The sequence below is a fragment of the Hylobates moloch genome, unplaced genomic scaffold, assembly GCF_009828535.3.
Source record: "Hylobates moloch isolate HMO894 unplaced genomic scaffold, HMol_V3 SCAFFOLD_4, whole genome shotgun sequence".
Lineage (NCBI taxonomy): Eukaryota > Metazoa > Chordata > Mammalia > Primates > Hylobatidae > Hylobates > Hylobates moloch.
In genome coordinates, this window is record NW_026652279.1 from 155989682 (window position 1) to 156012713 (window position 23032).

A 23032-nucleotide genomic window follows, 5' to 3' on the forward strand; every position below is an offset into this window, starting at 1 on the left:
CCTGTGGAAATGCCACTTGGTTCCCTTCTGGAGACCCGGTACCTGTTCCTCCTCCATACAATGTGCCCCTCCCTCAATCTGCCCTCATATCTTCTTTGCACGGCTGTTTCCTTATTTTTCAACTCAACGTCACCTCCTCCTTGACCATGCTGGTCCAGTCATTAGCAAACACTTTCCTTTGCTGAACACACTAGCACTATACTAACTTAGATTATTTATGTTTATTAGTCTGTTTATTATCGACCTCCTGCACTAGAATGCCAATTCCTGGAAGCTGATACCCAGTTAAATGCTCCATGCTCTAGATCCTGGAAAAGTGCTTGGCATACAGGAGGTGTCCAAGAAATACTGATTGTCTCAATGACTATGAGTGAGGTTTAAACGAGATGGGGCAAGTGAAATATGCTCAGAGCAGTGCTCAGCCTGGTGTTATATGATCCCTTCTTTTTTATAGGACCTAGAGATGGTTTTATTACAGAATGGAGTGGTAAAGAAAAGCATCACTAATGAGAAAGAGAGACTTTCGCTGGTCCTTAAAGGATGAAGAATTAGAAGGGTACATTTGAGGGTGAGCCACAGGTGTGCAAACACACACACACACACACACACACACACACACACACACGGGCGCCAACAGTCTGGCATGCACATAGTTTCTTTCCAAAAGTTAAAAGAGAGACTAGATTTAAGGACCAGAAAATTTGAATTTTGCTCTCTGTATGTCCTTTGTAGCCACAAATCAAAGGTAAGCAAAGCAAAACAAGTCTATTTAGTTATTTATTCTAACATATGGCTGCACTGTGAGAAGAGGGGTTGAGTCCCCACTCTAGCATTAGGTGTTGCATGGCCAGTCTTGGAGGAAGCCATAATTGAACTTAAAGTGAAAGAGCTAGGATTGGAAATTTGTCTCGTGCTGAGACCTTAACCATTCTCTCCTACAGTATCCCTTCTATTTAAGTCTTATCACACAGCATGGTAACTGCTTTCTATCTGTCCCTCCCAATAGAGTAAACTCATAGAAGAAGGGAATTCAATTTCACTTAGCCCCGTATCTCCAAGCCCAACATGGGGCCTAGTACACCCAAGATACTCAATAAATGCTTCTCAGGTGGATGAAGATAAAGGCTCTATCTTTTCCATCTCTGCATACTCAGCATATAGTAGGAGCTCAATAAAAAGCTGGTGGGAAAAAAATAAAAAGGAAGACATGTAATAAGAACGAGACATATTGGCCAGGCACGGTGGCTCATGCCTGTAATCCCAGCAGTTTTGGAGGCCGAGACGGGCAGATCACTTGAGGTCAGGAGTTCGAGACGAGCCTGACCAACGTGGTGAAACCCCATCTCTACTAAAAATACAAAAATTAGCTAGGTGTGGTGGTGGGTGCCTGTAATCTCAGCTACTCAGGAGGCTGAGGCAGGAGAATTGTTTGAACCCGGGAGACAGAGGTTGCAGTGAGCCAAGATCGCCCCACTGCACTCCAGCCTGGGTGATAGAGCAAGATTCTGTCTCAAAAAAACAAAAATGAATGAGATATATTGAAAAGAATTACAAATTATTTTCACAAGTCACATATTTGTAATAGAAATGTTTTCCTTTTGGGAGAAAGTTTGAGATATTCCCAAATAAATCTAGTTCTAAATATAGTCACAAAACACCGTATCTGCCCATCAAATACTACAAATAAATTTGTACTATTAAATTGTTGAAAACTACCGATTCCAAATCATTAATATTAAATTTCTAATTAAAATGCTAATAAGATATTATAAACACAAATATTACAGATAGGGTACCTATTAATCCAATTATCGTTTTAAGAAAATGGAAGAAGAGATTCATGATGCTGGCATTGGTGCTGATATTATTAGGAAGTAATCAAGCACTTCTGGCCCGGCGCGGTGGCTCACGTCTGTAATCCCAGCACTTTGGGAGGCTGAGGCAGGAGGATCACTTGAGGTCAGAAATTAGAGACCAGCCTGGGCAAAATGGTGAAACCCCGTCTCTACTAAAATTACAAAACTTAGCTGGCCATAGTGGTGCACACTTGTAGTCCCAGCTACTCGGGAGGCTGAAGCATGAGAATTCCTTGAACCCGGGAGGTGGAGGCTGCAGTGAGGTGAGATTGCGCCACTGCACTCCAGCCTGGGCTTCAGAGCAAGACCCTGTCTCAAAAAAAAAAAAAAAAAAAAAAAAAAAAACTAGAAAAAAAGGAAGTAATCAAGCACTTTAAAATGTGAATGTTGACTATTAACTTTGTGTTTTTGTTTGTTGATTTATGTAAACATATTGTTTTGAATGCCAAATTCCTATTCAAAGAACATGAGTTCTAGATGAAGATCTTTATGTTATTTGTATTTCAATTCTTTATGAAAACAAGATATTCAGTTTTAACCTGTGAAGAGCCATTCTATGTTCATAAATGACTTGGCTTTAGAAATATTGTAGATGTTCAAAGCTGTTAGAATTTTTGAAAAAGCAAACAAGAAAAACATGTTTGAACAACCCTTTATAAGCCAGATGTGCACTGCCAGCCTTGGCTAAATTATCTGATTAGCCCATGGCAACCTTGAGGTAACTTGCAGACTGTTCATTTGTATTCTATAAGTTATTTATTTCCAGTGATATATTTATATCTTATGATATATTCAAAAACTTCCCTTAATTCTGGCTTTCCTTCCAAAAGGCCTAATCAAAAACCTCACCTTTCTTTATTCACTACTGTTGCACACCTGAGCCAATTTGAGTTCCAAATGACACATTACCCTCGCTGCCCCTCTGGGTTTCTTCCCTTAATACAGGACAGCAAATGACACCCACTTTTAAATTACTGGTGTCACTGTTCCCATTTGCAATGAATGCCAACAGCTAACTATATAAAAACAAATGAAAACTCGCAAACACAAATATTTTGTTGAAGTCCAAAAATCAAAGTTAGGTTAATTGCCTCTATCTGGCCAGCAAATCTGGTCACATGTAAACCAGAATTTCCTTATCTCAGCGATTTCATCAGGAGAGTAATAAAATCTGTGCATGGTTTCAGACTTGCTTCTACAGAGCCTACATTCTACACATCAAGCCACAAGCAGAGGGTTCTCCTCTCAGATCTACCCCTCCAGTCTTTGGCAAACTCAATTGGAAACAGTTCAGTTCTGACCCCAATGGTCCACAGTTCCAGACTCCTACTTACAAAACCAATAAAACGATCACCATCATACAGAAAACGTAATCAAACATGAATGCTCTGGATTAAAAAGGTCACATGAGGCCAGGTGCAGTGGCTCACGCCTGTAATCCCACCACTCTGGGAGGCCGAGGTGGGCGGATCACCTGAGGTTAGGAGTTCGAGACTAGCCTGAGCAACATGGCAAAACCCTGTCTCTACTAAAAATACAAAAATTAGCTTAGAGTGGTGGCAGTCATCTGTAATCACAGCTACTCAGGATGCTGAGGCATGAGAATCGTTTGAACCTGGGGGGCGAAGGTTGCAGTGAGCTGAGATAGTACCATTGCACTCTAGCCTGGGTAACAGAGTGAGAACATCTCAAAAAAAAAAAAAAAAAAGTCACATGGATAAATGCAACTACATTATTTATTTCTATAGCTATTTGATTTTAAATCTCAGCTTTAGTAAGAATAACAATTCAGCAGTCTTAGTCTGAACATTCTGGTAAGTGCAAAATTTCAACTCCCTCTTCATGAAGATACCTAACTTTTCTGTGGATTTTAATCTTCATTCTATTTGTTACTATACATCCTGCCAAAGTTCTTTCTGGCTCAAGAATACCATCTGTAGTTGGTTCAGGTGATACGTAGTTCCCCTGTAGATCAGTCAGCTAGATAACACCAAGGGTAAAATCTTGACAAAGAAATTCCCAGTTTTTTTAAACTCAATTGTTTCAGTCAATCTCAGCTGCTGGGTTGAGAAGGCCCCACTTTCTGTGAGTTTCTCTGGGCTTAGGAGGAACTGCTAGTCACTGTGATTATTACCCACTGAACCTGATGAGAGCCATCAAAATCCAGGGCCCCTGATGTCAGCAGCATGTTTATTACCCATAGAACCTGATGACAGCCACAAAACCCAGGGCCCCGATGTCCGAAGCATGTTTTGCTAATGATATTAAACACAAAGTCATCCAGGAAATTTCCTACTATCTGAATTTTGAAAGGGGCTAAACAAACCCTGTAGAAGAATTGATGCAGTAGACAAGAGGCCTAAAAGTCAACTCCATTTCAGATGCCCATGCAATGGAGAAGGCTACTATTCACACAGATAAGATTATGCTTCCTGTATGGCTCGCCCAACTGGTACTAGAAATAAATTTTAAAAATTTATCACCGAACTGAGTCAAAGTAGACAAAATTTCCTTTGCAAAACAAAACACCTCCCTCCTTCCCCCATAAAAGATCAACGACTTTAAGCAAAGCCATGAGGTGAACAAAGCTAACTGTCATTTTGACCTTGCTTTGCTTTAATTCAGGAGACTACTTAGAAATGTACCGAGCAACCCCCTTCATTCGGCTCAGCTAGCAGAGCTAATAGGCTTCTAATTAATTTCCAGAAGATTGCTGTTATAACTAACAGGTTTTAAACATTTGGTTGATTGGGGAAAATGAATTGAATATAATGTATTTGATTTGGAAAATTAGTTTTCATTCTATGTGCTTACCATAATAGTGTTTATTTTAAGTTTACATGATTCCATTAAGAGTCCCAGAACAGCACTGGGCTGTTTTCATCCTTAAAGAGGCCTAGGCAACTTAAAAAAAAAAAAAAAAAAAAAAAATTACATTTAGATTTTTGTTGGCCTTTATTTGAGGGCAGGTTAAATGCATTTTTTTGGGTGTGTGGCTTTAATAAAAATTTTCACTTCCTAATATAGCAACAGGCCCAAATACTTCAAAATGATCCTGGCGATACCTCAGTCAAAAGCCCACTCATCGAATGCAAATCCCCGGGAGAAAGGCTCGGCACACAAAGTAAGATGAACCAGTTACCGCATTGTTTACCACGTTTCACTTGATTCTTCCTGACAACCATTTAAACAATGAATGTTGGGAAATGTCCCTCAAAGAATCAACAACAATGGCAGGGACCAGAGCTTTTATATTTAGCTAATACTATTTTTAAAAGGAGAAAATATTTCTTCCTGAAGGGATTATGGGAAGCCTTATTAAAGACACCTGCAAACAAAACAAGTGACAATAGATCTTTATCATAATTGATAACTGAGTTATCCTTTAGATAAAACTCCTTTCTTGGAGACAATAACATTAGGATTTAACCTGTGCTGTAGATTCAAGAAATCAGCTAATTGGGGCCAGTAGGATTCCACAATGTTAAGTTTACCAAGATAATAAAGGGGATAATAAAAAACGCCCTTTTCTCTCTGGTTAAATAGAAGTACAACGAGACTGGAATTTTCCCTCCTCATGCTGCTAAGAAATGTTTTATATGGACATCAAGTAGCATCCATCCCTCTCCCTCCATATGTGAGACAAAGCACACAAGGGATTCTAATTATGACCGCTCACTCTGCTAAGCACATAGTGGGCCAGCCAGCTTCGGAAACTCAACCTCTGCCTAGCTGGCAGTTGCAAAGAAACAGAAACTTTCACAAAATCTTCCCGAGGTAATTAATAATCCCTGTCAAAACGTGTACAGACAATAATCTGCATTCTATGAAAACCGGGCAACTCTTTTAGTGACAGCTTCTGAGGGATAAATAATATAGCTAAACCCAGGAGGGCACATTTTAAAAATGTTTGCAAAAGAAAAAAAAAAATCAGAGGTCCTTGTTTGCAGTAAAAATTATCCACCTGTGAGTCTCAGCTTACTTCACCTCGGTAAACAGTGGATGCCTTCGCCCATGGGCTATACTGTTTGCAGTCACATGCTCATTTGCTGCCTTGCTGTGTGACGAACAGGAATTTCTATAAGCATTTCAAGCCTGATTTTTCTTACATAGCTAATTTTCCAAATTAAGTAATTTTGGTTCCGTTTATAACAGTGGCTCCAGAGGAGATCTAAAGCATCTGAGCACTGAGAAAAAAGCAGGGGTAGGGGGACCACAGGATCAACCCAAAATTGCAGACCCCAACTATAGTATTTCTATTTAATGGCCTTAAATTCAGCTAATGATTAGAACTATCGTAAGCTGGCATTTAGAAAAAGTCAAAGAGGTTCAAATTTCATAAAGTGTTAGCAATAGCAGCTGAGATTTTGGAATATGTATAGCTTTTAATAGATGCATTTCCAAAATAAACACTTGGGGAAAAGTGAGTGCCCCAGCTTGAACCACTGACAAGTAGACAAAATTAAACAACAGGAAAAAATAAAACCACATGAGCAACAGTACTGAATAAGGAGATGAGAGATGAGATGACCCAACATTATTCTTTAGAGCCTCAAGTTCACAAACAAAAGCAATGCTTTACAGAAGGTATTTCTGTTGGATTGTTGGCTTTTTTTTTTTTTTAAAGACAGCTTAAGACTTAGAGCAATCAACGTGTGAAAACAAAAAAGACATTTTCTGAGTTGACTTTGATCCTGTACTCAAATTGGCTTAGATATCCTTGCCTTTAAAGGCTTTGTATCCACAATAACTGCCCTCTATTGTCCTCGTTAATAAAGTATTATTTTCACCTTATTATTACTAATCTTTTCTTTGTAAGTAACCACACCTGGTTCTAGCCAAAAAAAAAAAAAAGTGCCTAAGTATTTGCCCTTTGTGGTAATACAATGCATAATTTAGTTAATCTAGGCTATCTTTCCGTGAGAGGTGATTGTTTCTATATTATGAAATGTGTTCACAGTAAAGCAAAATCCACGCCAGATACCTAGAGGCAGACGGAGAGCCACTTACCAAGCATGAAGCTGCTTCAAACTAACCCTGACACGACTGTATAGCCACTCCCACACACAAGGTATTACTCACGCCAACTTAGCCTCTGAATTATAACCGCACCTTTCTTTTACAAACATGGCCTTTTATTAAGTTAACATTACACACAGCCAGGCTGAGAGTCCCACCCCCAGACCCCATGAAAAGGGCCTGAAAAAATAGGAACTTCCGTTTTCCATTTGATATCCTGACATTACTCTCAACGTTACCTGGATGAAATCTAAAAACGTCAGCGGCAGCAAATCATCCAAGTGTCCAATGTCTTTGGAGAAACGATTTAAAATTCTTCCTGCAAGAACAGGATATGAAAAATTACTCATTTCCCCAGATAGACCCTTTAGGAGAAACAATTCACAAACAAATCAAAACAATATTTTAAATGCATACGTATTTAATATATTATGCATTCATATGAAATAAGCCGATGTCAGTGGTAAAGAAAAAGAAAATAGGACGATACCTAAAGAGAAACAAAAATATCATCAAACGGCAGCGGGCAGGGAGTTGAAATGTGGCCCTGATTTTAAAAGAATTAAGGGAAGAAAATCTTGTGACAGTATCAGGAGGGACTGGTGGGTTCTAGAATGTTCCCTCCTTTTAGGACCCAATCTAGGACTTCAATCCAAGTGCAAAGTAGGTAGATGAATGTACATAAATTGATCCTAATTATTTCACTAATTGTGCTTTATTTATCAGAATTTCTTTTGCTAAGTGGTATATTTTTTATATAAACATAATGATAACCTCTGTATTTTTTTTTTTCCCAGCCTGCTTGACTGTACTTCACATTTTTGGGGAAACTTGGGATCCTATCATTTTCCAGGCTGTGAGTTTACTACTGGCAAACAAGTTGTCATTTTCAGATGTGCAAACAGTATGACAAAAACAGGCTTAGTCTTATCTAAGAACACAAGAGGAAATTATGCAGGAAAACAGAAATATTATTTAATGATTGAAGATCACTGCTTAGCACTGACTTCATTTCCCCTGTCAAGTAGAATCCAAGAAAACAGTATGTCATAAAGGCGTCAGAAATAGATCAAACCTGGTTTCTAATAAATATCTATTCTTTCAAATTATTTCCTTCAAAAAAATGTAAGCTATACACACATAGCCTATGTGGATGTAGGTGACCCCTTAGAAGTGTGTGTGTGTCTAGGCCTCTGAACTTCTTTTCTAATCAATGCTTCTGGAAGCCCTGCTTACAGATGAGATGTGCGGCCTCCTAGGGTTTGTCAGGACTGACTTCGTCCTGGGGCCTTTATACCAGGCCACAAGTGGACCGTGAATGGTCAGAGGCTGTGGACGAAGCTGCCTCCTGCTGCTGGGGCTAATGCAGCCTCTGCAGTTCTCCTGAGGCATCCAGCTGGCCAAGAAGCACAGGGTGTACAAGTTGGAGCTGCACCTCAATTTTCCTGTCTCAGGCTTCGGACATGCAGACTCCAGAAAGCATCATTCAGTGACACCTTTGGCAGGCCCAGTGACAACTTTTCTGAGCCTCTAATAACACCTCCTTTAGAGGGTTGTCCTAGGGATTAAATGGGCTCATGCCTGTAAAAAAAAAAAAAAAAAAAAAAAGCCCAGGAACAATGCCAGGTACTTTTTCATGGCTGCTAAAAAACCACCAAAAAGGTGTGATGACGACTATGACCCACAGGTTCTGTAGCATGCCACCGGGGAGGAAGCTCAACTTTTCAAATGCAGGTCCTGATGCAGTGGCCCTGGGGAGGAGCTGGAGCCTGAATTTCCAACCAGCTCCCGGGGGCCCTTCTGCTGTTTGCCAGACCATGCTATGCAGGGCGAGAGGTCAGGCCACTATTTTATCGGCTGTACTTAAGAAACATTAAAGTTACATGAGTATTTTTCCGACAGATACTTATGGATTTTGTTTGTCGTCTTTCTTATTTTTTCTTATCTCAACGTATCAATACCAGAAAAAAGAAAATATAAGTTAAAAAATTAAAGACATAATTATTAAAATATGAATTATTTCTTAAATGGAAAAGTTAATATAGGCAATATTCAGAAACATTGCAAGTACGGTTCAGCTTTTAAAAAGTTGAAAGCAATATTCAAATAAAAAAAAAAAGATAGGCCAGGTATAGGGCTCACACCTATAATCCCAGTACTTCTGAAGGCAGAGGTGGGAGGATTGCTTGAGCCCAGCAGGTCAAGACCAGCCTGAGCAACATAGCAAGACCTCATCTCTACGAAAAAGAAAAGAAGAAGAAGAAAAGATAAAAAGGCTACATAAATTAGTACGTGAAAACCAACCCTTTATCTTGACCATTTGGGAGCATCTTAAAATCTGAAAGACCCATGGTTGGAAAACAGCATAAAATACAAGGAAAACAAAAACAACTGAGAAAGCCCACCTCCTCACACAGCTATACCAACAACTGAACAGAATGTCAAGGATCAGCTGAAATCAAAACTCTTATCAACAATGATCTGAGTGTAGAAAGTATAAGATTAGAAGGTTCAATAGTTACTTCCTTGTTCTAAGAAACAATTCAAAGACTGGTGTTTGCGAAAAGAATAAAAGTTTAAATTTTTTTTTTGAGATGGAGTCTCACTCTGTTGCCCAGGCTGGAGGAGATCTCAGCTCACTGCAACCTCTGCCTCTTGGGTTCAAGCGATTCTCCTGCCTCAGCCTCCAGCGTAGCTGAGATACAGGCACATGCCACCATGACCAGCTAATTTCTGTATTTTTAGTAGAGATGGGGTTTCACCATGTTGGTCAGGCTGGTCTCAAGCTCCTGACCTCAGGTGATCCACCCACCTCGGCCTCCCAAAGTGCTGGGATTACAGGTGTGAGCCATAGCACCCGGCCAGAATATTTTCATCTGCCTTCGCAGTAAACTGTCATAATCAGAGCTGTGATGTCAAGTTCACAGTCTCACATTCATTTTCCCAGAGGTCTCCAAATCACTTATGATAAATTCCCTCCATGCACATGCCACACCTCTTCATCCAAATGACATCTGGCCCCTGCTGGAGCATCTCCAGGGATGTCGAGAGAAGAGGAGTCACTGTTTCCTGAGGAGACCCAATCTATTTTCGGACTGTTCTGTTAGACAAGGCTTGCTTACATTAAACCGAATATTGCCTTCCGGGAACATCCAACCATTGCTGCTGATTCTGCCCTTACAACCATACAAAGTGAATCGAATTTCTATTGATAGGGCAGCTCTTCAACTACTTGAAGAAAGTTAATCACAAGTTTTCCAGACTTCTCACAGGCACCTATCCCTTGGTACCTCAATTATCTCTCGTAACACACAGGGTCCCATGTTGGCCATTGCCTCAGCACATAGGTAGCCAGCCTCTCTGAATGCCTGGTACCCAGGATTAAAACCAATACCCTAGGTATTATCTGCATATCTCAGGGTCAGGATATATCCCATGACTAAGCCCACAATCACAGTAAATTCCTGCAGCCACATCACATTTTGGACTCACATTTAATGTAAATCCACATCACTCCAATCCTGCATGATGGCACAGGTAGATTTTTGAGAGCTGGACAATAAACAACTATTGAGACTGCATCCCCATGGACCCCAAAATTCAATTTCTAAGAAGTATCTCAAGGCATTAATAAGTGCATCAAAGATGGTCAATGTGGCATTATTTGGCAAATCAGAAGCAGGAAACAACCAAAATGTCTGAAAAGGGTCTACAATAAGTTATGAGCACATTAAAGTTTTCCTCTGAGAGAGAGAGAGAGAGAGAGAGAGAGCTCCTTTGAAGCCATAACATCACATACAGAGTCAGGTTCCTCCTAACTTTTTTCCACAAGATAGAATATTATAAAAGGTGTTAATGAACTTTTTGTCAAAATACAAATTCATAAACGACTCTATTTTACAAACTGATTCTAGAATCTAATCTGAAGTTAAAGTCACCTCCGGAATTCTGATACCTCTCCCATAACTAAGACTTCTCAATTCCCTTATAACCAAGTTACAATTTAAAACTTGTAAGTTCCCATGTCTACTGTGAGCCCCATTCTTTTTTGTAACAAAAAAGTACATTTAAGTATGAAAATATTGAGGCATATTTGCATTGACACATATTTTACATCTCACAAAACTCACCCATTTCAGGTATCCAATTCAATGGATTTTAGTAACTTTACTGGGTGATGCAGTCATTACCAAAAATAAGTTTCAAGACATTTTTATGCCCCCACTAAGATCCCTCATGCCACTCACAGTGCCTCCCTATGCCCACCCCAGCCTCAAGCAACTACTTTCTGCCTCTTTGCTTTTTCAGTATCTTTCATGGAAAACGAATCACACAATATGTGATCTCCTGTGTCTGGCTTCCTTCCCGTATCTCAAGTTTTTGAGGTTTACCCATGATGTAGCGTGTGCCACTCATTCCTTCCTGGTGAGCCCATTCTGTACCACAAAAATGGTCTTAGGTATCAACAAAAAAGACCCCATTAGGTCATGCCACATCTGACCTTGAAGGTAAAAGTGGATGTGTTTAATGAAGTCTTCAATATTGTAAACTTCTTTATAGGTATCCACACTTATAGCTTCACTGACGGTTCTGAAAGCTAATACTTTTGATAAGAATTGGCCTTTGAGCCAGGCGCGGTGGCTCATGCCTATAATCCCAGCACTTTGGGAGGCCGAGGCAGGTGGATCACGAGGTCAGGAGTTCAAGACCAGCCTGGCCAAGATGGTGAAACGCTGTCTCTACTAAAAATACAAAAAACTTAGGTGGGCGTGGTGGTGGGCGCCTATAATCCCAGCTACATGGGAGGCTGAGGCAGAGAATTGCTTGAGCTCAGGAGGCAGAGGTTGCAGTGAGCCAAGATGATGCCACTGCACTCCAGGCTGGGCGACAGAGTGAGACCCCATCTCAAAAAAAAAAAAAAAGAAAGAAAGAATTGGCCTCAGATATTCCTGCAGAGAATTGGAAGCTGGAAGTACAGAGAAAGGGTGGACTCTCAGGTACCCATAGCTGATGGTAGGTGGAGTGTGCAAAGGGCAAAGGTAGGATGGGGGAACCACCATCTTGAGATGTGAGAAGTAGAATGTAAATCCAAGCAGTCCGTCCCAAAGAGCAGAGTCTATCAAATGGTTTTGAGAGAATTGACCTGTGCACTCCAGGTACAATGTGGTGCCACATGGCAGGGCACAGACTGGTCCAGAGTACAGGCTGTTGGGTGGAGCCTGGAGACAGTTGCTGGGCTGAGAAGGATGACAGCATCCATGACACTGTGGTCTGGGAGGGGAGGAAGCCATTTGAGGAGATGGGCCAGCCTGGACATCCTGTATCACTCTGCTTAGACCAAAATGAGAACCAAACAGGAGCTCTAGAAGTCCAGTATTTCGGTACATCTCATCAGAACAGGCCATCAACATGGCAGAGGCTCACAGAAGGCATGAAAGAGAAAATGAGGCAGGGACAAGACATGAGGTACTTGTCCTCTTCGGAGGCTCAGTAGCAACAGGACTCAACAATACAGGGCAACTCACCCAACCTATATTGACACTCAAATTCCTGACCTATAAAATGGGGCTGATAATATTTGCTGCAGTACTTCACAGGGCCAAAGATCATGAGGATCAAAGAGATCATGATTATGAAGGGATTCTCTAAATTCTAGAGTAGCTCACATGGGTGAGGTATTCTTTGCATTATTATTGTAGGATTATAGAGCTTAAATGGGTGTGAAGGATCCCCAGCGCTAATAACATTCAAACTTTATAGGTTTTTTTTGTTTGTTTTGAGAAAAGGTCTCACTCTGTTGCCCAGGCTGGAGTATAGTGGCACAATCAAGGCTCACTGCAGCCTTGACCTCCCTGGGCTCAACTGATCCTCCTGCTTCGCCTCCCAAGTAGCTGGGAGCTCCGGTGCACCACCATGCCTGGCTAATTTTTCCAATCGGTCACTCGACCCCTCCGGTTCTCCTCCTCTCCCGTATGGGGACTACAGGCCGCCACCCGCCTTTAGTAGAGACGGGGTTTCACCATGGTCTCGATCTCCTGACCTCGTGATTCACCCGCCTCGGCCTCCCAAAGTGCTGGGATTACAAGCGTGAGCCACCGCGCCCGGCCCCTGGCTAATTTTTAAATTTTTTTGTAGAAATAAGGTTTTGCCATGTTGCCCAGGTTGGTCTCGAACTCTTGAGGCTCAAGCAATCCGCTCACCTCGGCCTCCCAAAGTGCTGGGAATACAGGCATGAGTCACAGCACCCAGCCTCAAACCTTGTCTTATGAAGATTCTGAGACTCTGCCTTGAAGAATCTTAAAGAATGAGACAGAGGATGAAGAGGAGGCCAAGCACACCCAACCCCAGACACCTCATCTCCTCCCTTCGCTGCCCTTCCCCTCTCAAACATAGGGCCTTACATCCATTGGGACCTTCACATAGAGATTGCCTCTGAAGAAAGGTTTCTGCAGGCAACAGAAATGTTCACAGCGCTTTGTAGACCAAACTCTTCACGTTAGAGATGCGAAGACAAAAGCCAATCTTGCTCAAGGTGATGCAGTGTTTCGTAACGGGGTGGGAACTCTCTGCCAAGCCATTCTGGGATTTCCATACAGCAGAGAGAAGAGGAATGAGAAACCCCACTCTTCAGGGCAACTTCCTTCAATATCCTTTGCTTCCTCTTATTTTTTTCTAAAGATAAATCTGTTGACCATTTTTTCCTTTTTCTGATTCTCTTCTCGAACTTTGCTCACTTTCATTTCAAAGATTTCCTGTTTGCTTATGCATCCCAAATCTTATCTGTACTCCTGATCTCCCAGCCCAGGGCTTACTCAGACACTCAGTTATCCCACAAAACATCTTAAGCTCATCTAAATAAACAGAATCCTTTGAAATTGACCCACAACGACCCACGCCTAACTTCTCAAACCCTACCTTAGACCTATGCCTAAACATACAGCATGAAAACTTGTAAGTCATTTTTGACTTATCTTTATTTTACATAATTACCAGCATGTCTTTACTTTTCATTTAAAATAATCTCATTTACATCCTTATTCATTCATCTGTCAAATCAAAGCTATTAAGTTTTTAGAAACAGTGAGGAGAGAAGAGGTAGAAGAGAGGTCTCTTCCTAACCTCCCCTCCATTCCTCCTGGTCATGTGTCCTTGTTCCCATCAGGGGACCTTCTCTGTCTTCCATCCACCTGTCATGAAGGTCCTCGGTCCCTGCTTGCCTCCACCTACCAGGATCTCAGCCGTAGCCCCTTCTCCTCCATGAAACTCTTGCTGACAAATGTAGCTCTCAGGAACCTGCCACTAATGCGAGTGCCTTTATCTATACTGGACCAGCTATGGATAACTGTGCTGCTTTTCTCAGAAACCCTCCACAGCTAGTGAAGCTAACCCTGACTCTACCAAAAATACAAAACTTAGCCGGGCGTGGAGGCACATGCCTGTAGTCCCAGGACTAGCTGCCAATCATTCAGGTTTCCACTCTCAATGACTGTAAGTCTGTGAAAGAAATGAAAATATGAAGCAGAAGCACAATCCAAACGAAGATGAGAGGCAAAGGGAAGACAGACTTGGGCCCATGCACAAGCTCTATGGCAATGGCTCCCAGCTGCAGCTTGCAGGAAGGTCAGCCTTGCTTCAGCACCCCGGTGCCCTGCTTCCTTCCCATCAACCCCTCCTCATCCACAATAAGTTGAGTAGATTCCACTCCCAGCAACCCAAAAGCTTTGACCAGAACAATACCACACGTCCAACGAGAGAATGAGTGTCTAAAATTAGATAGAGAAATGATGAATTTTGTAAACTGAAATTTCCAAATGGCTAACTATCCTGTTAATTATCAAAGACCTTATTAAAAAAAAAAAACTAAGTTGTTTTGGCCAAATCTTTTTCATGCGGATTACAGACTTCTTACTTCTTAAACAAAAGACACACAGCATAAAGATACCTTTTCTTGGTTGGGCACCATGGCTCATACCCATAATCCCAGCACTTTGGAAGGTCGAGGTGGGTGGCTCACTTGAGGTCAGGAGTGTGAGACCAGCCTGACCAACATGGAGAAAACCCGTCTCTACTAAAAATACAAAAATTAGCTTGCTATGGTGGTGCATGCTTGTAATCCCAGCTACTCAGGAGGCTGAGGTGGGAGAACCGCTTGAACCTGTGAGGCGGAAGTTGCAGTGAGCGGAGATTGTGGAACTGCACTCCAGTCTGGGCGACAGGAGACGCCATCTCAGAAAAAAAAAAAAAAGACATAATTCCTTGACAACCCAGAACTAACATTTTGAGGATCATTATTCTGACATTTTCAATGTGGCAATGATCTTAGAAGGTCCTAGATTACTTGCATGTATCCCTATGCTCCCAACTACTGCGGTTTTGTATTATTCAGTTTTCAGCTAACAAAACCTGCCTTCTTACTGTGTGAAGAAGGAGGAAACGCCACAAACCGGTAGTTAAAACTGGGCCTGACGTGAGATTCAATATACTATCAGCAAAGACATAGCAATATTCATGTTTTCAGGGTCAGTTTTCGGAAGCTTTGTTGGATGAGAGACTATTTCAGCTTACTTCCTGATTTCTCCTAGTCTGGATGTATTGTCAGAATACATCATAGCTTTAGTAGCTTAACTAGTTTTTGATACTAGTTTTCGATACAGTTGACCCTTGAACAACATGAATTTGAACTGTGGGAATCTACTTGTATGTAAATTTATTTCCACTCTGCCACCCCTGAGACAGCAAGGCCAACCCCTCCTCTTCCTCGGTGGACTCAGTGTGAAGATGAGGAGAAAGACCTTTATGATGATCCACTTCCACTTAATAAATAATAAATGCATTTTTCTTCCTCACGATTTTCTTAGTAAAATTTTCTTTTCTGTAGCTTACTTTATTGTCAGAATACAGTACATAATACATATAACACACAAAATATGTGTTGATCAAGTATTCATGGCCTCCAGTCAACAGCAGGTTATTGGTGGTTAAGTTTTTGGGGAACTGAAAGTTATACTCAGATTTTCGACCATGTTTGCAGGGAAGGAGGGGTGCAGCGCACCTAATCCCCATGTTCTTCTAGGGTCACCTGTTTAGCAGACTTAATCATATACCTTTGGTAAACAGGGACAAACCACTTTCCCACAGGATATAACAAAGTGCCCAGGGAGTGCTCAAACTGGGCATGCTAAGAACATACCGTAAATCCAGTCATTTTCCAACTCTTTTTTAAAAATGGGAAACCTCGGCTGGGTGCAGTGGCTCACGCCTGTAATCCCAGTACTTTGGGAGGCCAAGGCGGGTGGATCACCTGAGGTCGGCAGTTGGAGACCAGCCTAGCCAACATGGTGAAACCCGGTCTCCGGGAAAAATACAAAAATTAGTCGGGTGTAGTGGCATGCACCTGTAATCTCAGCTACTTGGGAGGCTGAGGCATGAGAATCGCTTGAACCTAGGAGGCAGAGGTTGCAGTGAGCTGAGATCGCACCACTGCACTCCAGCCTGGTGACAGAGTGAGACTTTGCCTCAAAAAAAGTTAAATTAAAATTAAAATGGGAAACCTTCTGAATAGATGGAACTCTCATACAAAAACAAATCTATAAAACAGATACAAGAAAAGCAGCCCTTGGGGAAGAGACACTATGAGGCCTGGAAACCACTCAAAGACCATCTTCCTACATGTCCCTCTGGGGGAAAAAATTGAAAAGATTTGGCCGGGCATGGTGGCTCCCACCTGTAATCCCAGCACTTTGGGAGGCTGAGGCAGGTGGCTCACTGGAGGTCAGGAGTTTGAGACCAGCTTGGCCAACATGGTGAAATCCCATCTCTACTAAAATACAAAAAATTAGCCAGGCATGATGGCTAATTTTGTAGCCACCTGTAATCCCAGCTACTCAGGAGGCTGAGGCAGAATTGGTTCATCCGAGGAGGCAGAGGTTTCAGTGAGCCAAGACCATACCATTGCTCTCCAGCCTGGGCGACAGTGAGATGCCATCTCAAAAACAAAACAAAACAATTATTCCTTCTGTGTCAACAACCTATAAGCTAACCTTGTCATATTCACATATACAACTATTGCCCTTTTCAAGTCCCTTCTATACTTACAGAAGTTAAAGAATAGCTGGCTCCTTTCTACTCACACACATTAAATGGGAGCATCGGCAATCTTTGCACAGGAGACTGTTGTCTGTTTTGTCCTGTGCACTTTCCCCAGGGCCTGGGCCAATGCTTAGCATATATACTGAGTGAATAAATAAAACAAGCCCTTCCACTACAAATATTAAGTGGTCTGTTTCCAAATGTCAAGGCTCTAGTTGCAATGCTTGATTATTGCATTCAGTCTTTCTGGCAAGTGTTTTCCAATTGGGGAACATTCGTTGTCATGAAGCATCTGGCATGTCACCTTTGCCACTGTCTTTGCACTGCTGTTGAGCCAATTTATTTGTTTGTGCTCCTTTAAAGGGCATTTGAAATACGCAGTTACAGACTGAGTTTGGGTACAGCAACTTACAGAAGCCAACGTGACGGCATGAAAGCATTATAGAAAGCAAAGAAATCCAACATTTCAGAAAAGGAAGAGAGCAGGAGAGGAGATAGCGGACCCCAGGTGCTGGGTTGGGGTTGGGGGTGAGGAGGGGACCTGACAGAGAAGGGAACACGGGATGGAAGGACATGGAGGGGACACAGACCACAGGAGGGTTGGACAGCAGGCAAGGAGAGCAGATAAGAAGCATGGCAGAACAGACAGGACAGCAAACAGATCACAGGCAGAGATAATAAGGATATTACAGGTAACCAGAAGTGGAGGGAAAGTTCTGGCCTAGCTTTATTTAATTCCTCTGAAGCTAGGAACTCCTCCCAGAACTTAAAGGTAAAGTCATATAAGAGATATTTTATTTAAATGGTAAACTTAAAAGGGTGCATCTGGCCAAGTGCAATTAATGGATCCTGCCAGCGCCTTGGGGAGCCAAGGCGAGAGGCTTGCTTGAGCCCAAGAGTTTGAGGCTGCAGTGAGCTGTGACAGTGCCACTGCACTCCAGCCTGTGCAAGAGCAAGCAGGACCCTCTTCCTTAAAAAATAAAATAAAATAAAATAAAATAAAACCAAATAAAGCAAAACAAAATAAAATAAAATAAAATAAAACGAAATAAAATAAAGGTACACACTAACCCAGACCATTTTCTTAAGGCACCACATTTGGCACACAAGCCTAGAAGAGTGAACTCAACACTGTTGCGGAAGAGGACGATAGACAGACCCCCAGATAGAGAGACCCTCAAAGATCCCTTGTTGCTTGTCACAGCAAATATGGGATAAAGCACCTATAGTTGCTTGTCTTTCCTCTTCCTACCCCACCTGAATGCTTACATGGCAAAGAAAGACATAACTGTGGTTCCAGGTAGCAGGTCCCGGACATGACTCGTGCTCGCTCCAGTGGCAGCTGTGAGATAAAGGCAGGGAAAAGCAGTTTGATGGGGAAAGCCACAGGCAGGCTCACGGATGCGGTGGGAGAGTGGTCCCAGTGGCAGGGCAGACACCTTACATTCTGAGAATTTTGTATCTCCTAGGAGTTAAGCTAGAATCAGGACTGCAGTAAATCAACTAGGGATTATAGTTGTCCTACAGTGAAGTAAAGGAATGCCTCTCTAAAATAATTATGTTGTGTTTTCAAAGTGTAGTTGTTTCTTACCTTTTCATATAATTACAACATATTTTTGAAAAAGTAATTTCCAGGTTTTATATTACATGACATGACAAATTGGAGAAAATGAGTTTCAAAAGTATGTATGTGTTCTTTCATTTTCTAATCAGATCCTTCTCATTTTTTTCCCCAACTGGAAGATGCTAGGTGAGACTGTCTACACTAAATGACTTATAAAAACCTAAATGGCTTCAAGGCAAAGGGCAACCTCATCATCTGTTTTCTACATCCAGCTTCAAGTTTTCCTTCCTCCGGGTAACAATAGTCTCTTACTTGGTACTCATTCCTTTCTTGCTGCTCACCCATCAGGTAAGACACCTATAATCACTCATCAGAACCTGCTAATTAGAATGAAAATTTTACTTGTTTCATGACTTAAAATTGATGCTTGTTTGATGTCGCTCTGGAGTGTTTTTCGATTTTTTTGCGGGGGACGAAGTCTCATTCTGTTGCCCAGGCTGAAGCACACTAGCACGATCTTGGCTCACCGCAACCTCCACCTCCCAGATCCAAGCAATTCTCCTGCCTCAGCCCCTCAAGTAGCTGGGAATACAGACGTGCACTGCCATACCCAGCACATTTTTGTATTTGTAGTAGAGGCGGGGTTTCACCATGTTGGCTGGGCTGGTCTCAAACTCCTGACCTCAGGTGATCTGCCCACCTCAGCCTCCCAAAGTGCTGGGATTACAGGCGTGAGCCACCACACCCAGCCCTCTCTGAGTGTCTTATGATCATACTGGTAGCAGGTTAACAGATACATGTAAGTGAGCACAGCATGTAGAGTGACACAACCAGACATGAGCACACACGCAGGTGGCAGAAATAAGAAAGCAAGGACCATGCCCAAGGCAGGCGGCAATGAGGAAGGCACAACAGCAGGGGGGCATCACCAGCTGGTGGGAGTTACCAGGGTGAGGCAGGGTCAGCCCTTGTGGGAACAGGGCCTGAGAATTTGGAAAGAGGGGAGAGAATGTATTGATGAAGAATGTGGACTTTGATCAGGTGGAAGGAATGACATCCATCAGGACTGAGAGGTGGGAAAAGGTGAAGGGATGACAAATATTTGCCTAGTTGATGGGAAGAGCATGACCTAAGGTGTGCTGATAGGAGAGGACTTGGGTGTGGAATGGGAGTGGAAAAGGATCAGGTGTTGAGGGCCTCTGCTGAAAATTCCTTGTACTTATGGCTCTTCAAAGCCATATTTGTAAAGAGGAAGCATTTAGGAGGGGCACAAGTGCAGTTTGGAGAGATGGACGTTTTACACATTTGACTTTGGCTGGAGAAAGTAGTCCACAGAAGATAGCCAAGAGATCGACTCGGCCTCTGCCTGTGTGCGCACAGACAGAGCCCACACTAACTCATCCCAGTGCCTTCCTCACTGAGAGCAGGCAACTGGACAAGATATTTTCCTGAGGGTCATCTTGGTTCATTCACTCATGACTGGAGATGTCATCCCACTGCTGCCAGGCATGGTGGCTCAAGCCTGTAATCCCAGCACTTGGGGAAACCAAGGGGAGAGGACTGTTTGAGCCCAGGAGTTTGAGGATACAGTGAGCTATGATCACGCTACTGCACTCCAGACTGGGCAAGGGAGCAAGAAATGCTCCCTTTCTAAAAAAAAAAAAAAAAGGCTGGGCACAGTGGCTCACGCCTGTAATTCCAGCACTTTGGGAGGCAGAGGTGGGGGGATCACCTGAGGCCAGGAATTCGAGACCAGCCTGGCCAACATGGTGAAACCCTGTCTCTACTAAAAATGCGAGAGAAAAAAAAAAGCCAGACATGGTGGTGTGTGCCTGTAGTCCCGGCTGCTCGGGAGGCTGAGGCAGAATTGCCTGAACCTGGGAGGCGGAAGCTGCAGTGGGCCGAAATCACACCACTGTACTCCAGGCCAGGTGACAGAGTGAGACTTGATCTCAAAATAATAATAATAATAATAATAATAATAATAATAATAATAAAAAGGTACATCCTAACCCAGACCATTTTCTTAAGGCACCAAATTAGGCACACAAACCTAGAAGAATGAACTCAACACTGTGTTTGAAGACTACCCCACAGAGCACTAAATTAGTGCCAGAAACCATATACATCACCTCAAAACTATGACACAGATACTGTTCCCATTTTATAGAAGATACAGCGGAGGCTTAGAGACAGTAAGAAATTAATTCCGGGATGCCCGGCTGTCAAGCATCCAGGCTGTGACTCATACCCAGCTCCTGGAGGTTCAGAAAGGTGTGCTCATGTCAACACCTCCATGACATCAAGCTACTTTACTGGACACATTTGCAAGTTCTATTAAATGTCTACTAATAAAAATGAGCCAACAGATTTCCAGGCAGGGCTGACACAAATGACGATGGCCAAAGCAGCCGCTGACAGCCCAGGCCTCTTCTGATTGGCTACTGCCTGCTGTACTGGGTGGTAAATACTTTGGCTATCACTCCTGCTTAGAAGGGTTTCAGGAACTCTCTCTTGGCTAATCATAATTAAAGTAAAACATTTAAAATAACTCCACCTCAAGATTAAATTACGCAAGTTACAGGAGGCCATAACTTGTAACAAGTAAATAAATGAATGAATGAATGAATGAGGACATGCAGCCTAATAAAAGGCAGAATTGATTAGGAAAGTCCAGGAGCTCCAGTTCTACCTCATCCCAGGCCTTAACACATTGTGTGACCCAGGGCAAAGCCAAATCACTCATTGCCAGGAAGTATTGTAGGGGATTATCCTTGAAGCCGTTGAAAACACCTGATAAATTGCCTCAGGAAACCATTTTGCTACAGCAGCTATACATGCTTTGCTACAGCAAGTGATGATTATTTTACATTTGCTAAAAAGAAAAAAGTTAGGAAGACAGACCAGGCCATTTCCTTTACTCATGGATCTCAAGAATACACCAGGGAGGAGTGAACCTGGCCCAACCTCACGCAGCATCCAGGAGGTACAGATCCCTGGACAGCAACAGGTAGAAGGATCTCTAGGATGACTGCTCTCAAACACTGCATGGCCAATGAATGCCACAGTGTTTTCGCTTGGAAATGCACATGTGTGCAGTTTGCATATGATTTCAGGAGATTCCTAAACCAAGAACCACAGGACAGCAGAGCTCTCGTTAAGAACCTCTGATTCTAAGAGAATAAGAAATCACCAATCTCTTGACCTCTTCTGGGAATGCACCACTTTAACCCCTAAGACAGAGTTTTTACTGCTCCAGTATCCTGTCACTGTCGTTCATGGCTAAATGCTCATGGAATATCTCCCAAAGAGTGAGTATTGGAAGGGTAAAAACAAGGGCCTAGAAATACCCAGCGGTCTCCAAGAATGTGTTTCCACAGAGATGGTGGCAGCAACGCGTTATTTATAAAGGATTCACCTAGACAAGGAATTTCCACTTCCACAAAGGCAAGTATCAAATTCAATCACTGAGATTACCTTGAATGGAAATTACCATTCAGTGTGCAAAATCAGCTCTATCTCTGATCCACATACATACAAGTATATGTAATACTCAGAAATAGGACAGCAAAACATTCAGTGTGAGGACGTGACTGAACTTGAAGACAATGGACCCTCCCACTACCCACCCTACGTAAAGCACCCGAAGGTGTGCTGGAAACAGATCAACCAACACCCAAATGTGATCGTCAGTTCCATCCCCGGCGCATCATTTTAATATCTGGGAACCGCCAACAGGTGTTACACCAAACTGTGTGCTAGGCTGTGTTCAATAAAAATGCATGAACTTTTGTTGGAATATATATATTTAAGTACACCATTAAAAAGCAAGGAGGGAAAATTTAACCATTGAATTTCTTCTTTAAAAATTCAGATAAAATTTTAAGAACTAGAAATATTACTATGATTCTTATAATTCTACCTAAGCGGTCAGTTATAAACAGCTTAAAATACACATTACCTCTTAGTCAAACCATCATCTTCATCTTAGGGGGAATGTTCACCTATCCAAACGCCCCACAACCCTCTGCAGTCCCATTCCTGCTCCTCTTCATGCCATGGCGTTCACCAGTCATTTCTAAATGCAGCAGCCAGTTTTTCCCTCATCCTCATTGCTCTTGACTTTTCCTGCAGCATCTGATGCTGTTCATCATCGTCTTTTCGAGATATTTATGTATGCTGGCTCCAGGTATATAAATTTAATTTATTTTTTTGAGACAGAGTCTCTCTCTGTTGCCCAGGCTAGAGTGCAGTAGCCTGATCTTGGCTCACTGCAACCTCTGCCTCCTGGGTTCAAGCGATTCTCCTGCCTCAGCCTCTCAAGTAGCTGGGATTACAGGTGTGTGCCACCATGACCAGCTAATTTTTGTATTTTTAGAGACAAGGTTTCTCCATGTTGGCCAGGCTGGTCTCGAACTCCTGGCCTCAAATGATCCACCCGCTTTGGCCTCCCAAAGTGCTGGGATTACAGGCGTGATCCACCGCGCCTGGCCTGATTTTCTTT

At 42.4% G+C, this 23032-nt stretch overlaps 1 protein-coding gene across 3 annotated transcripts in view; it reads right to left on the bottom strand.

Annotated features, from left to right (window-relative positions):
* Positions 1 to 23032, bottom strand: part of ABCC4 (ATP binding cassette subfamily C member 4) — a 287148-nt gene that overhangs the window by 87292 nt on the left and 176824 nt on the right. For 2 of the 3 annotated variants that reach the window (XM_032151108.3, XM_058438015.1), the window contains exon 20: positions 7115 to 7194. In XM_032151108.3, the coding sequence (XP_032006999.1) occupies positions 7115 to 7194 (80 nt within the window). Of the gene's footprint in view, positions 1 to 4704; positions 4761 to 7114; positions 7195 to 23032 lie in introns of those variants that run through there. The other variant, XM_032151110.2, reaches the window with a different exon arrangement.